Here is a 15,628-nt window from a genome sequence, read left to right on the forward strand (position 1 = left end):
CTCGACTGGCCCGCGTGCAGAGGAAGCTGCTATTGCTGGAAGTGATGATGCAATAACAAAGCTAAGGGAGATGAGACTTGTAACCTGTTTAAATGAAACTGTAATTAATAATATAAAAGACACAGAGAGGTTCAATAAAACGAATGCAGAACTATCCCTAAGGTATGTCTGTTTGTCAAATGAAAGATGCAGACAAGTGCTAAACTTACAGTTCTCAAACTTTTGGGTCTCAGGTCCATGCTACAGTCCTGAAAACCAATGAAGTCCCAAAGATCTTTTGTTTTTGTAGGCTGTATCTTATTGATATTTACCATATTAGAAAGTGAAACTGAGAAATTTTTAAAATTATTTAGTATTGCTTCATTTTAAAATAATAAAGAGCCTACTATGTTAGTACAAATAACATTTTTTTGAAAAGTAACCATATTTCCCAAAATTTTTTTAGTAAGAATAGCAGCATTTTTTTACATTTTTGCCAATTTCTTTAATATCTGGCACAATAGAAGACAGCTGTGTTCTTATGTTTGCTTCTACATTCAATCTGTTTTGATATATGGTTTTGATTGACATATATGAAGGAAATTCAGCCTCATACCTATATGTAGTTGGAAAGAGAGGAGTATTTATTTTAATAGTCTTTTCAGATAATTGTAGTGTGGTTGTTTTTTTTTGATACCACAACAAAACTCAACAAGTGGTATTTCTTAAAGGTTATTTGCACTGTGTAATCTGACACCATATCATATAACTTTTTGTAAAACGTTACATTAAAAGCCTGTTTTGCACTGTGAATGACTCTTTTGCCCATTTAGGATTTTGTAACATAATGCTTTAGTAATTTGGAAAATACTAATCTACTGAGTTTTGTAGATCTTCCAAATGTTTTCATATCTCAAACAATATTTTTTTAAATCATATGATAATTGTGTGGTTCCATTTATATGAAATGTCCAGAATATGCAAATCCATAGACAGAAAGTGTATTAGTGGTTGCCAGAGGCTAGGAGGAGAGAGGAATTGGCACGTGGTATCTTTTGGGGGTGACAAAACTAGATAATGGTGATAGTTTCACAAATTTTTGAATATATAAAAACCATTGAATTATGTACTTTAAAAGGGTGAATTTTATGATATGTGAATTATATCTCAACTGGGAAGTGGACAAGCTCATGGAGGTTGATATAAGTTTTCCAGAATTCTTATTTCCTTTGGAAAGCTTAAATATTATCATTGGCAACAAATACTGCAGTTATTTTTCTTGAAGTGACAGTCTCATTTTCAATAATGTATCTGCCAAACATAAACATGGTATTTCACGAAAAATCCATAGTTGAGTTTGCAACTCAGTTACACAAGTGCTTTTCCTCAAGACAACCGATGGACTTCGATTTGCAGCTGATGTGCCTTGTGCATATTTTCCATTTCGAAACCAAGCAGGATCCTGCAGGGCCTTCCCAGGGACACCCCCCCCACCCCCACCCCACATCCCTCACCTCTTATTTGTAAAAAAGCTCTAGCCTGCTAGGCCTTCCCTGCGTTCCAAAGAGCATATTTAATCAGAGAACTGAGAAAATGCAGAAAGAAAGGAAAGCAGTCAAGCAAGTCAAAAATAATAATGGGTTAGCCATAAAACAAAGTCAAGGACCTTTAGTTCTTCATCAAGGGCTATAGATAATTTCCCAAGCCATATCCTTAAGTTGTTTTGCAGATACTAAAACCCCCACCAGGTGGAAGAAGTTAACTGCATGCTGACCACCAGCAGTGTAGACCCCAGACGAGTTGGAACCAGAAGGTTGATGACTGAGATTCCCAAAACTTCATCCTATTACATCACCATCGACCAATCAGAGAACTGTGCGTGAGCTGACCACACACCCTGTGACCCCTTCCCTCACACTGTCTTTAAAAACCCTTCCCCGAAAGCTATCAGAATTGGGGTTTTTTAAGCATGAGCTGCCTGTTCTCCTTGCGTGGTACCCTGCAATAAACACTGCACTTTCCTTCACCACAACCGGGTTGTCAGTAGATTGGCTTTGCTGCTCAAGTGGACCCAAGTTTGGCTTGGTAACAATTTTGTCATGCAGGATATTAAAAAGATGTGCAGTCAAGAGTAAAGACTTCATAAAAGGTCGTCATTTTTACTGTTTCCTCAAGGATGTCCCTAAGTGAATCTGGCCATTATTTGACCGCAAGCATAGCAATGAAAAATACAATGACCTCTGGTGCGTTTTGGTGGCATGGCTTTGACTCGTGCCGAGACATTAGCAGCACCCACCACTGCTGCTGCACCATCAGTGCAAACCTAAACACAGCTGCTCCAGGATCAACCACGAGAGTGAATCAAGTTATTCAGTATTTTGAATGGTTCAGCACCCCTTGTGTTTCCTTCCAAGCATTCACATAAAAGATCTTTGTCTAGTTGGTGTGTAACTAGATGAACACAAGCAAAACAGCGAGTCCAGCCACATCTATTGATTTGTCCATTTGTGAGACAGAAGTACGATTCTGCAGAGAAGATATTAACTCAGCCTTCCCGTTTGCAGCTGAATCTTTGATCTGACAAGCTACTGTATCATTACAAAGTGGCGCTGCTGTAATTTCTTCTGCGGACTCTCCAGCCAGCCAGCATTCAGCGGTGTCAGCTGTAAGGCTTACATGTCTTTCTCTGGGTGCCAGAGGCACTTCCTGTGACGAAGTACCCTGCACAGTCACCTACCCTGCAGGGTACTTCAATGGCTTTGCCTCTCTGGGTTGAAAAGCTATAACAATCCATTTTTGGCTTTTAATGAACTCATCACATTTACATTTAAAATATTCAATTCCTCTTTCTTTAGACTCTGAATGATGTCTCTTAAAATGATGCCACAACTTAGAAGGTACCAAAAAGGTAAAATTTTAACATGATAAAGCCGTGGAATAGATAGCTTTTGAGTCATATTTTGTTTCATATTTACACTTTTTTAGTAGATTTCTGATTCATCTTTTTCTTCATGTTTAGGCTTAGATGGTGCAGCTGTGAGCTAAGAACGAGATTTCTAATCTCCCTTTTTTAAAGCTAATGAGCCATCAGCGTCTAAGAAAGGGAAACTGAGTCAGGGCAGAGAGCAGATCACTGGCAATGCATTAAAGATGCTACAGATGAACTGTGTGGACTTCTGACAATGAAAACAGAGAGAGTCGGGCCGAAGGTCTCAAACTGGCACTGGGTAGCCTCTTCCATTGTCAGGTGAAGTGGAAAGAGGTGCGAGTTCCTTGGGAAGGCCTGGTCCCCAGTGGAGGAAAGTATCAGGAAGAAGAGAGGACTGAGTTTGGGAAGGTCCCAGTGAGCCATGTTCCACTCTGTTATTCAGTCCTTTCCCTGGTTTTCCCTAAGAGCATGTAAGGGCCTTGAAGAAGAATTTATTTATTAGTATTTAAATAAGTTTACAATATTTATTTATAGAAAAATGGGCAATAATTTAGTTCATCAAAAGCTTGGAACATTCTCTGGCCAACTAAATTAGTATGGTCTCTCATAGTACACTCAAGGTCCTCCCCTTTATAATTTCAAATATGACCTTGGGCAAATTCCATCACCTTTTCAAGTTGCACTGGCCAAACGTGGTTTTGGCTCTGAAAGGAGAGGTGGTGTGGCGTTTGTGGTTAAGAACATAGACTCAGTAGGCATAGAGTTGAATCTCAGCTTTACCACTTATTAGTCATAAAACCTTTGGAAAATTAACTTGCCCTCCCTGAGAATTATTTAGGCTTTGCCGGCCATACAGTCTATATTGTGGCTATCTAACTCTGTCACTGTGTGTCATAAACCGTGGCACAATAAAACTTCATATACAGAAACAGGTGGCTGGTTAGATTAGATGTATGCCATAGTTTATAGACCCCTGGTCTATAAGACAGAAATATCATCACTTACCTTCAAGGGTTGCCGTAAGAATTAAATCAGTTACTACCTGTTTATTTCTTGGTAACCAGTAGACAATCAATGGAAGTTGCTATTATTATTATTGTTCCTAAGGTTATTCCAACTCAGTCCGTGACCATGATCTATGGCTCTCAGACTTTCTGGATGGGCAGAACAGATTTCCCAATGGAAAATAGCTTTTCTGAATGAAGATCTCTGTTTGAGGGAACGTGATAAGCAGGAAACAGCAAGTCCTTCGTAGCTCCCATCCCTGAGGGTTCCATGTTGCCAGGGTGAAAGAATGCTATCCCCGTGTACGGACGATCTCATTTCAAAACAATAAACATGTAAAGCTAAGATGTTAATTTTACTTTGTAAAATGACCTGCTACGTAATAGAATGCTTTTAACTGCAGGTGCACACCTTTCTTTAGTATGGTCCAACCATACTATTTAACATCCAGCCAAAGGCATCCATTTCAAGTGGAAGCCAACTGTTCAGAGTCGAAAAGCTTGGATTCTCTCTCACACTGTATCATATCACAACACAAACTGAAGATAGAGGTCATTACACTAAAGCTCAGAGCAAAAAACTATGCTGCACAGATGTTTTATGTAAGGTCTTTTGATATTATTCTTCAGCAGCTGGGCAGTTGGTTTGGGTAATAAATGAGGGCTGATGACCATCTTGTACACAAGCAGCTCAGAAAACAGCAACAAGTGGTAACTAGTGATTTGACCCGACCCCTGCTTCCCACCCCTCCCCCAAATATAATCACAGCCTAAATTCTTGGCCCTACTCAATAAAACAAAACATTGTGGATTCCGTATAATCGAGGTTTAATGCATGTACTATGCCAACCTGTTCAGGAAAAAAAGCAGCAATAGAAGTTGACATTGAGTAGAATGTATTTATTTTTTAGTTTATAAATTAAATATTCACATTTGCTATTGTTAATAAATTGTTCTTGGACTTCCCTGGTGGCACAGTGGTTAAGAATCCGCCTGCCAATGCGGATTCAAGCCCTGGTCCAGGAAGATCCCACATGCCATGGAGCAACTAACCCCACGTGCCACAGCTACTGAGCCTGCGCTCTAGAGCCTGTGAGCCACAACTACTGAGCCCGCGTGCCACAACTACTGAAGCCTGTGTGCCTAGAGCCCGTGCTCTGCAACAAGAGAAACCACCACAATGAGAAGCCCGTGCATCGCAAGGAAGAGTAGCCCCCGCTCGCCTCAACTAGAGAAAGCCTGCACGCAGCAATGAAGACCCAACGCAGCCAAAAATAAATAAATTAATTAATTAAAAAAAATAATAGATTGTTCTTATAACACTAAATATATAAATCATCAGAAAATATCAGTATTTTACTTTTACAATTACAATGGTGAATGAGAGCCGAGTAGAAACGCTTTTGAGTGAAGAGATGAGAAAAGGCAAAAGTATAAAATGCTGTGACATTTTACTCTGAAATATGTCATGAACGAAGCAGATTTATCCGTCCACATGAAAGCTGTCAACAGAGGCAGAGAGGCAAACCATCACCGCCTCCCTATTGAGGCGGGAGAGAGAGGCAAAATGATAGACCACTGGGAGTGCTGGTGCCGCGCAGGATTTTAGGTTGATGATACTGCTCCTATTTTAGTAAAAATAATTATAATAAGGTAATAAGGCACTCAAATTATGAGGACAAATAATTATTGAAATAATCTAATAACCTATGCTATTTAACTATTACTTTAAAGTAGCCAACATATTAACAACTCATTTTTAATTATTTAGCTTTTAGCATCTATATTTATCTTATCTTTTATATAGATAGTAAGTTTTCAAATGGCCATATATGTGTTCTTACTGATTCATGTTGAATCTAGATTATTATACATGCCCATAAGCTTTCAGAACTCAGTTGATAAAACATTACACATGAAATTTTTTAAGCTGTTGGCATTTTGCATCGATGTTACAAATGGGTTGTAATTTGGTATCTACGCAGTTATGCTGTGCACACACACAGCTGCCGTATACACGTGGTATTAACCTGTCACTGAAAACCTGGCCCGGAGTGAAGTCTGTAACTTCCGGGCGAAACGAGGCAGCGGGAGCCGCACAGAAGCATGGGCCCTCTGCCTGCCTGCCAGCCACCAGACACAACTTTGACAGGCTCTTCATCTGCAGGAAGGAGACTGCATTTGATTTCACAGATGTCCCTGGAAATCCAAGACTGAGTGTTAAGGGTGTGTGGATGGGGGTTAAAGTCTGATCTGATATGAATCCAGGTTTAGTAAAACAGAAAAGAAAGAATCTGTCATTAAGCTATGGCTATGGAGCTGTTCCAGAAGGAGTGAGGGGGGGAGGACAGCCAAAGTCCCCTTCTTCCCCACCATTTGGGAGATTCCAGGGCATCACAGGAAGTTCCTCTAGCGGGAGGCAAGCGCGGGGTTGGGAGGGCATTATTTTTCTATGTAGCGAAGTGGAGATTGCAGGCAGGAAGAGCTCATGGCGTTGATAAGGTGATGGGAGGTTGAGAGCTACTTTGCTCTGTAGCCTAAAAGGAGTCACGAGACTATTTGCTGCTGTGAGTGCCTTGTCTGGGTACTTAATTGCCATGAGAAAGTAGGAAGAAAACAATTGTTAAATAACCCATCTCAGGGAGGTAGAATTTTCTCCCCTAAAACTGTACCACTTTTGCCCCTCTGCCAACTTAACAGAATACAAAATGTACTTGGGTTTTCACTCAGTTACCCACAGCCTGTGTTTTAAAAATTCCCTGTTATACTCACATGTGGAATCTAAAAAACACAACAAACTGGTGAATATAACCAAAAAAGAAGCAGACTCACAGATCTAGAGAACAAACTAGTGGTTACCAGTGGGGATGGGGAGGGGGAGGGGCAATACAGGGGTGGGGAAGAAGGAGGTACAAACTATCAGGTATAAGATAGGCTCAAGGATGTATTGTACAACACAGGGAATATAGCCAATATTTTGTAATAACTGTAAGTGGAAAGTAACCTTTAAAAATTGTATTAAAATTTTTATACAATAAAATTTTATATAAAATTTTTATAAAATAAAAATCAAACACCCTCCCCCCAAAAAATCCCTGTTATAATAGCGGTAACTGTCCACATTTCTTTGGGGAAGCCGCACCTCTCTTAGAAATATTTATGGGTTTATTTGACAACGTAAAGTCCTGGGAAGTTGGACTCTGCACGAGGTCTGCAAGCAGAATGTCTAGAATTCTCTCCGGCCATGTCCCAGGGCCAGATCAGAGGCTGTTCACGTGGGGGGATGGAGCCTGGCATCCCGGGTCCCGAGGGTGGGGGACCTGAATACCATCTTAGCGGAGCAGAGTCAGGAAGGCAGCTGCACTCAGCAGGAGTGTCTCCCGCTGCCCCTGTCCCCTCACAGTTCCCTATGGGGATACGCAGCCACCTACTCATGGATGGATTCAGATGACAGACACCAGGAAATAATTCAAAAGCCGTGTTCCCCTTTCCAACGCCTAGATAAAATACATACGTAATAAAAACCTGCTAATAATCATTTATTGTTTGTTACCATACAGCAGAAGCCTCTTTTCTGATGGGTGGCAGGGCATGGGCGCCTCCTGTCCTGCTGCCCCTGTGCTGGGGCCATGAGCTGACCCTCCCTGTGGCAGGGACCGTGGTTCGGGCAAAGCCCAGCAGAGGCGGTGTGCTGCATTTGTGTGCAAGTACTCTATGGCTTCTTGAATCAACAAAACCTTAGTTCTTAATCAAAGGCAGCAGAAGAGGTTTGGACACAGATGGAAAACACAGCCGTGCCTCAACTCTCCTGCAGGTAGGAATGTGTGACCCTAGAGCTCACTGCTCCTCTGGCTTCCTTGTTGTTGTATCCTCTTGCGGAGGTGCCGCTGGAGCTGCAGCTTGTTGGTGAAGAACATCTGTCTCCAGCCCATTTCCTGAGCCAAGGCTCTCATTTCTGGGGTGATGTGGTCACAGGCAGACTGGACGATCTGCTCCCACAGTTTGCCTGACGTGCACAACTGTGGGTGGAAAAAGTCAGAGGTGGGTGACATCATACATGGGTTAAGGAAAAGTTCACTCACTCACAACATCACTATCCAACCCCTGCTGCCTGTGAGACAACGGAGGAAACACCACGGGTGCACAAAGGTGTACCAGACACAGTTCTGACTCCAGAAACTTCCTCTTTGAGGAGAGGCAAGTGCACAAGTATCTAAAGGATGAAGCAATATTCGATTAAGGGAATAAATCAAGTCCTGATCTCATTTAAGATGCAAAATTTGAAAAAGAATAGATACATGTATATGTATAACTGAGTCACTTTGGTGTACACCCGAAACGAACACAACATTGTTAATCAACTATACTACAATATAAAATAAAAAGTTTAAAAAAAAAGATGCAAAATGTGACACAGTTATAAACAGTACACATACAACATGATATGGTTAAGTTTACACACGCAACATTATGTGGTGAACTTCCAGTTAGCCACGTAACAGGCTGATAATGGTGTGGTCAACTGGTCTTCACCGAGGGCTGCAGCAGTTTCTCGAGGAAAAGCGTTGCTAACTCCTGCTCAGCTTCATGTTTAACCCTTGCTTGAGTCACCTCTCCCCGGGCTTGTACAGCGGACACCGTAGGTCACTGCGGGCTACTCAGTAGCGAACCGCATTGAAGAGGACAAGCAGCCCTCGGAGACTGCCAACCAGCACACCTAAAATTTACACATTCCTGGTGCCAGGGTCCCGTCCTCATGTTTTATTCGGAGTCCTTTGCATGCATGACATCACACCATGCAACAGAGTGGCCTACAAGATGCAGTCGCTCCCCAAGCCTGCCAGACACATGGCAAAGGGAGTCGTTCTCTGGGAATAATCTTCCCAGGGATGTTCTTCTGCAGTCTGGGCCTTTACCTGAGGGCCATGAAGTTAAGGACAGACAAGACCCCTCTGGCCCAATATCTGCACAAGACCACTTTGCCCTCCCTCCAAATTCAAAGCTGCCAGAGTTCGGCTTCCATTTACCCAAGATTTCCTACTAGGACTTTTTCAATCGTCACTATCATTTTCATTTACGGCAACTATGTTCATCAGTCTCCCGCTACTTTTTTTTTTTTTTTTTTTTGGCCGCACTGCTGGGCATGTGGGATCTTAGTTCTCCAGCCAGGGATCTAACCCACATCCCCGGCAATGGAAGCGTGGAGTCTTAACCACTGGACCACCAGGGAAGTCCCATCAGTCTTCTGCTACTAAGCACTCTTAACAGGAGATTTCCTAATCCCTTGCTTCCATGCCCCCAAATCTTTCCTAAAGTTAAAGCTTCCATTACATGTATTATTTCCGACCTTAGAGATAGCCGTGACTTTTTGGTACCTGTATGCAAGACTAGGAACATTGAAAGGTGCTTGGATATTTGACGCTGCGTAGTGATAACTCCGGTAATATGAAATGTGCTCAAAGAAGGGTCTCACGTGGGCCCCAGAACACTTCCTGGCTCCATCCTTCCTGTGCCAATTGTGCGCTCAGGGAAGTTCATCACCAACCTGATTCTCCTGTCACATGTGAAAATCCAGCAGTGGAAAGAATAGGCATGACAGAGGATCATTAAGGAGCCCACAGTTCCTTTAAACTGGTGGGGGGCGGGGAGCGGCGCAGAGCTTGTGGGCTGAGGCTCCTGCTTCCTGCTCAGACCCTCCCAGACACGGCCCCCTGGAGCAACTCACGAAGACTCCTCTTACAAGGAGGCAAAGAAACACAAGAAGCAGATGGGCCGCTGGAAGGTCAATAATGGTGGGAAACAAGATTATCTATGGATAATGATCTGTGCAGACCCTGTGTCTGTGAATAATAAAGAGAGTTGATCTGACTGACAAAAATTAGGTTGAACTAATTATTTCACTATTTAAAATTAGAGGGCAACTTTAACACTTAAATAGGAGAAGCAGACAGGCATGGTAAAGTCCCTCCAACTCCAAAATACTGAATCCAGTTGGGCTCTATTTAGAAAGGCGGGGGGGCGGGTTCTGCAGAAAAGGCCTACACTCACTAATCATTCTTCCTTTCCTTAGAATTTGTTTTAGTTTCGTGTACAGCCTTTAGCCCTCAGCAGTCTAGACACAGCAAATTAGAAGGCTGGTTGATGCCATCAGAGGCAGAGTAGTGAAAGCAGAGAACAACGGGTTGCGAAACTAACAATAAGGGAAGAAATAGAAAAGAGAAATACAAACTAAAGTGACTATAGTTTGGTCCATTTAGTGTGGAGATAAGCTGCCCCACAATTTTCAATAGCCTATTCATTCCTCCATTCATCCATCCATCCAAACTGTATGGAACACCTATGGTACTGGACAGGGCCCCTTGTTTCAGACCACAGAACATATTCTATGTTGTTTAAGCTGAGAGGGATTCAGTACAGGCAATAGGAAGCTCACAGAATATCTAGTAAAACCAGAGGGAAACGTTCAATGCTCTACAGCCAGGAATAACAGCAGCTAGATGTATAAAATAGATAATTAATGATCAAAAATAATTCTACTATAAATACCCTTGTTACATATATGTTTATTAATACATGATTTTCTTTAAAGTACATTCTTAAAAATTTAACTTTTCAAAAGAATTGAATATATACCATTAAAGTATCCTGTAGAAAGTGTTTACTGACTTATAATTCCTAGAGTAGTGTAAACAGAGCATCACCATGCAAAATAAATCCTCAGACTTCGTTGGCTATAAAGGTGTCTTCTTTTAATTTACATTTCTTTGTTTACTTATGAGATTGCTTTGTCGAACTTTGTTGATTTCTGTATTTCCTCTTTTGCTAATTGTTCATAATCTCTGTTCATTTTTGTATTACGGTATTATTAGTCTTTTACTTACCAATTTATAATAATTCTGCAAAGTTAATCATATGTTGCTTATTTTCTTTCTAAAGTTTGGGTTATTACTTTTTTTTTTTTTTTGGTAACATCTTTATTGGAGTATAATTGCTTTACAATGGTGTGTTAGTTTCTGCTTTACAACAAAATGAATCAGTTATATATATACATATGTTTCCATATCTCTTCCCTCTTGCGTCTCCCTCCCTCCCACCCTCCCTATCCCACCCCTCCAGGCAGTCAAGGGTTATTACTTTTACATGTGCAAATTAAAAATTTTTTTAATTTTGTTTACGGGGATAGAATCAAATCTAATAGTCTTTTTCAAAATTAATTAATTTATTTATTTATATTTTTGGCTGCGTTGGGTCTTCGTTGCTGCGTGCAGGCTTTCTCTAGTTGCAGCAAGCAGGGGCTACTCTTTGTTGCGGTGCACAGGCTTCTCATTGTGGTGGCTTCTCTTGTTGTGGAGCACGGGCTCTAGGCGTGTGGGCTTCAGGAGTTGTGGCACACGGGCTCAGTAGTTGTGGCTCGTGGGCTCTAAAGCACAGGCTCAGTAGTTGTGACGCATGAGCTTAGTTGCTCCACGGCATGTGGGATCTTCCCGGACCAGGGCTCAAACCCGTACCCCCTGCACTGGCAGGTGGATTCTTAACCACTGCACCACGAGGGAAGCCCTAATAGTCTTTTATATATGGTTTCTGCCTTTGTTTATATGCCTATAAAGACTTTGTCTATTCCAAAAACATTTTTAAAAAATTAAAAAATATACAATAGATAACTAATGAGAACCTACTGTATAGCACAGGAACTCTACTCAGTGCTCTGTGGTGACCTAAATGGGAAGGAAATCCAAAAAAGAGTGGAGGTATGTATACATGTAGCTGATTCACTTTGCTGTACAGCATAAACTAACACAACATTGTAAAGCAACTATACTCCAATAAAACTTAATTTTAAAAAAAATCAGGGCTTCCCTGGTGACGCAGTGGTTGAGAGTCCACCTGCCGATGCAGGGGACATAGGTTTGTGCCCCAGTCTGGGAAGATCCCACATGCCGCGGAGCGGCTGGGCCCGTGAGCCATGGCTGCTGAGCCTGCGCATCCGGAGCCTGTGCTCTGCAGCGGGAGAGGCCACAACAGTGAGAGGCCCGCATACAGCAAAAAAAAAAAAAAAATCAGTAGTCAGATTAAAAAATGAAACAAGAAACCCAGACTGTTCTAGTGGAAATCTCACTGCTTCTGCTCCCCAACACTCAGCACCTAAAGATGTGCTAACGCCTTGGACCGGACCCTAGAACCTCCCCTACAGGCCTCAGCGCCATGCTGGCAGGAAAAGCACGGAGGCTGCCCCACCTGGCTCACATCTTCCTTCCAAGACTCTTGCACGTGGGTCTACTTGACAGAGCCCAGGCTACGCCCAAGACACTACTTGCAAAGGCATCCATGAAATGTAGCTTTTATCTTTCTTACCTTCACAGCACACAAAGGCAACTCCGTGTAGTGTGAGGGAGCTCAAACGGGCGTGAAGCCAGCCAGCCCACTGCATGTCTCCTCTGTCTGACCTCCTGGCTGTTCTTATCCATACAGACCCTTCTTCTCACACATAGAGACCCTTCCTCTCACACGTAAGCTTCCCAATGACGGCAGTAGCAATGCTCTACCTAACGCAAAGCAACTGCCCCTCATACGGTGACAATGCGTTTATTCTCTGCCTTCACCTCCACCCCACTCCCGCCAAATCCCAGCAGTCACTACAAACCTCTGGGTAGTGTTTGTTACCTCTAGTTAATCCCAGTTCATCTTTGTATCCTAGAATTATAAAGTTAACCAGTACCGACTTGCCCTGTATAAAATAATAGAAGAAAGGGAAAGAGGAAAATATTGGTTTACATATAAATGTACATATCAGGGCTTCCCTGGTGGTGCAGTGGTTAGGAATCCGTCTGCCAATGCAGGGGACACGGGGTCGAGCCCTGGTCCAGGAAGATACCACATGCCGTGGAGCAACTAAGTCCATGCGCCACAACTACTGAGCCTGTGTGCCACAACTACTGAAGCCCGCGCGCCTAGAGCCCGTGCTCCACAACAAGAGAAGCCACCGCAATGAGAAGCCCGCACACCGCAACGAAGGGTAGCCCCCACTCGCTGCAACTAGAGAAAAGCCCGCGCGCAGCAACGAAGACCCAACGCAGCGAAAAATAAATAAATTTTTTAAACATGTACATATCACTGGGTGAGGAAGAAAATATAGGCAGCTACTATAGTCCTAGGTTCTGCAACTGGTCACAAGCAGGAGTTGTGTTTGTAATTTTCTCATTCTACTACCCTTTCCACCATCCTTTTGTTCTCAGCCAGCACCTCAACTGGTCAAGCTGCTATACCTGCTGAGGTGATCCAAACCGTCTCCGGTTCCTGCTGGGTGTGAGTACTTCTTGATCTCTCAGGTAGAAGATGCTTTAGTCTTCTTTAAATAAGTTTTGCCATTGAACAGGCCAGTATTAGAAGGCACTCACAGAGGGAAATCCCTGGCTGTCCAGTGGTCAGGACTCTGCACTTCCATCGCAGGGGCCAGGGGTTCCATCCCAGGGGATTCCTCCCTGCTTGGGGAACTAAGATCCTGCAAGCTACGCAGTGCAGCCACCCCCAAGAAAAGAAAAAGAAAAAAAAAAGCACTTGCAGGGATGGTCCGGGTTCCAGAAATACTTCTCTGTAATTCCACTGTGAACAAGCAACTCTATTTTTCTGTAATAAACATGATTAATCACCAGAGCCAACACAGTAATGCCCATTTGGGGATTTTTTTTTTTTTTTTTGCCTGTTTGTTCAGTGGCATTAGGAGCCCCAGATAGCCTGGGAGCACTCTTCATTCTTTTAATTTCTAGTTCAATGGAGTCATTGTTGTTCTTTAGGCGAAACTATTCATTCTTTGACTATCAAGATCCCTTACCTACTAGAAGCCTAAGTTGTGGAGAAGGAAACAACACTTTTTCACATGGGTGACTATGTATGATTCTGAGATGATACTCCCACTTCCGTCCTTTGATTGTAGCTACAGAAGAAACAGGACCACATTCTGGCCAGTGACCGAGACCATATAATACATCCTGTAAGACCGCGCTCCAACGTTGTAAAGTGTTGTCCATTAGCTGATGAGGGATTAAGCGCCTCCAAGAAGCCGTGAGGACAAGTATTTCTAGACAGTGGAGTACGCAAGCTAAGAGCAGGAAATTGTGTACTCATTACCGTATTTATTTATGTCTACTTGTTTAATAAATGAATTTATTTCAGCAAAATAATCTGAAGCAATCTTGTACGGGCTATGACGATGGAAAAATAAGGCATTTGGTCAGTTTGCACACAATGCTGCTGAAGGAGCATGGCGTGCCACAAAGCCGAGCCACACCCAGAAGACGTAACCCATCCAGGGAGGACACATCGCTGCTTTCTCCTTGGTGACAAGCGTCCAGTGTAACTGACCTACCGCCTCCTTACTGATTGGACCCCCTGGAGCATGGCGCCTTCCTGGGGACTCGGCATTGCCTCTCCTGTGACAGTGGGCAGGTTAATCTTGAAAATAAGAGACTCATGTGGTTGAGTCCATGCACAATTTCCATCCTTGCCACCTGGGTATTTGGTTTATGAGCCCAGCTGGGGAAAGGAGCTGACTGACACCCATAGAGCAAACCACCTTATCATCTCATTACTGGAAGCATCCTCGGCACTGAGTGCTCTTTGGTGAGCAGTCACATGGGACACAAATACCTTGATTCTTTGGCTTATTCTGAAAAGTCCACCCAAATACCTCTTCCCCAAAACTCCTCATTAATCTCCAAATCTTGTTCTTTTCAAGACTTTGACCATCTAGGCAAAACATTAGCCTTTGCCCCACAGAAATCCAAGAGCTGTTTCTCAATAGCAGAGCAGTTATCTGTAAAAGCATCCATGCCTTTACTCTAAAACCCTGGAGGTACGAGGTGTAATTTTCCTGATGACGCATGCCATAACTTTCAGCAAGGATCCAGATAGACCATGGCCATACAGGCCACAGACGCTCTGAGCACCATGAAATCTGCTGGATCACAAGGAGCCAGTGACTCAGCTGCTTACACTGCAAGCTGGGCCCCATTTAAAACTGGCAGCTTTATGGACTATTTGGTAAATGAATCAGAGAAGCAAACTCAAATGTGCTGTATGTTACCTTAAAACTAAAAATATCCACAAAGAGCTGTGCTGTTTTCTTAGGATAGGAAATTACAATAAGGCAACGGATTCTAGATAACGCATTGAGATGGCAGGCCTCTCAATTTTTTTTTTTTTCTTTTTTTTGCGGTACGCGGGCCTCTCACTGCTGTGGCCTCTCCCATTGTGGAGCACAGGCTCCGGACGCGCAGGCCCAGCGGCCATGGCTCACGGGCCCAGCCGCTCTGCGGCATGTGGGATCTTCCCGGACCGGGACACGAAACCGCGGCCCCTGCATCGGCAGGTGGACTCTCAACCACTGTGCCACCAGGGAAGCCCCTTAAAGTATTATTTTGTTGTTGTTGTTGTACGCGGGCCTCTCACTGCTGCGGCCTCTCCTGTTGCGGAGCACAGGCTGCGGACGCGCAGGCTCAGCGGCCGTGGCTCACAGGCCCAGCCGCTCCGCGGCATGTGGGATCTTCCCGGACCGGGACACGAAACCGCGTCCCCTGCATCGGCAGGCAGACTCTCAACCACTGCGCCACCAGGGAAGCCTGAGTAGTTTGTACTTCTTTTTTTGTGTGTGTGGTACATGGGCCTCTCACTGTTGTGGCCTCTCCCGTCGCGGAGCACAGGCTCCGGATGCGCAGGCTCA

At 43.5% G+C, this 15,628-nt stretch overlaps 1 protein-coding gene across 1 annotated transcript in view; it reads right to left on the minus strand.

Annotated features, from left to right (window-relative positions):
• Positions 1–5,729: 5,729 nt before the first annotated feature.
• The window catches only part of FBXO36 (F-box protein 36), a 100,780-nt gene continuing 90,881 nt past the window's right edge, over positions 5,730–15,628 (minus strand). Inside the window, exon 4 of the mRNA XM_060151923.1 lies at positions 5,730–7,931. Within this exon, the coding sequence (XP_060007906.1) occupies positions 7,743–7,931 (189 nt within the window). The 3' untranslated portion in view covers positions 5,730–7,742. The remainder of the gene's footprint in view (positions 7,932–15,628) is intronic.

Source organism: Lagenorhynchus albirostris, chromosome 6 (genome assembly GCF_949774975.1).
Source record: "Lagenorhynchus albirostris chromosome 6, mLagAlb1.1, whole genome shotgun sequence".
In the NCBI taxonomy this organism is placed as follows: Eukaryota; Metazoa; Chordata; class Mammalia; order Artiodactyla; family Delphinidae; genus Lagenorhynchus; species Lagenorhynchus albirostris.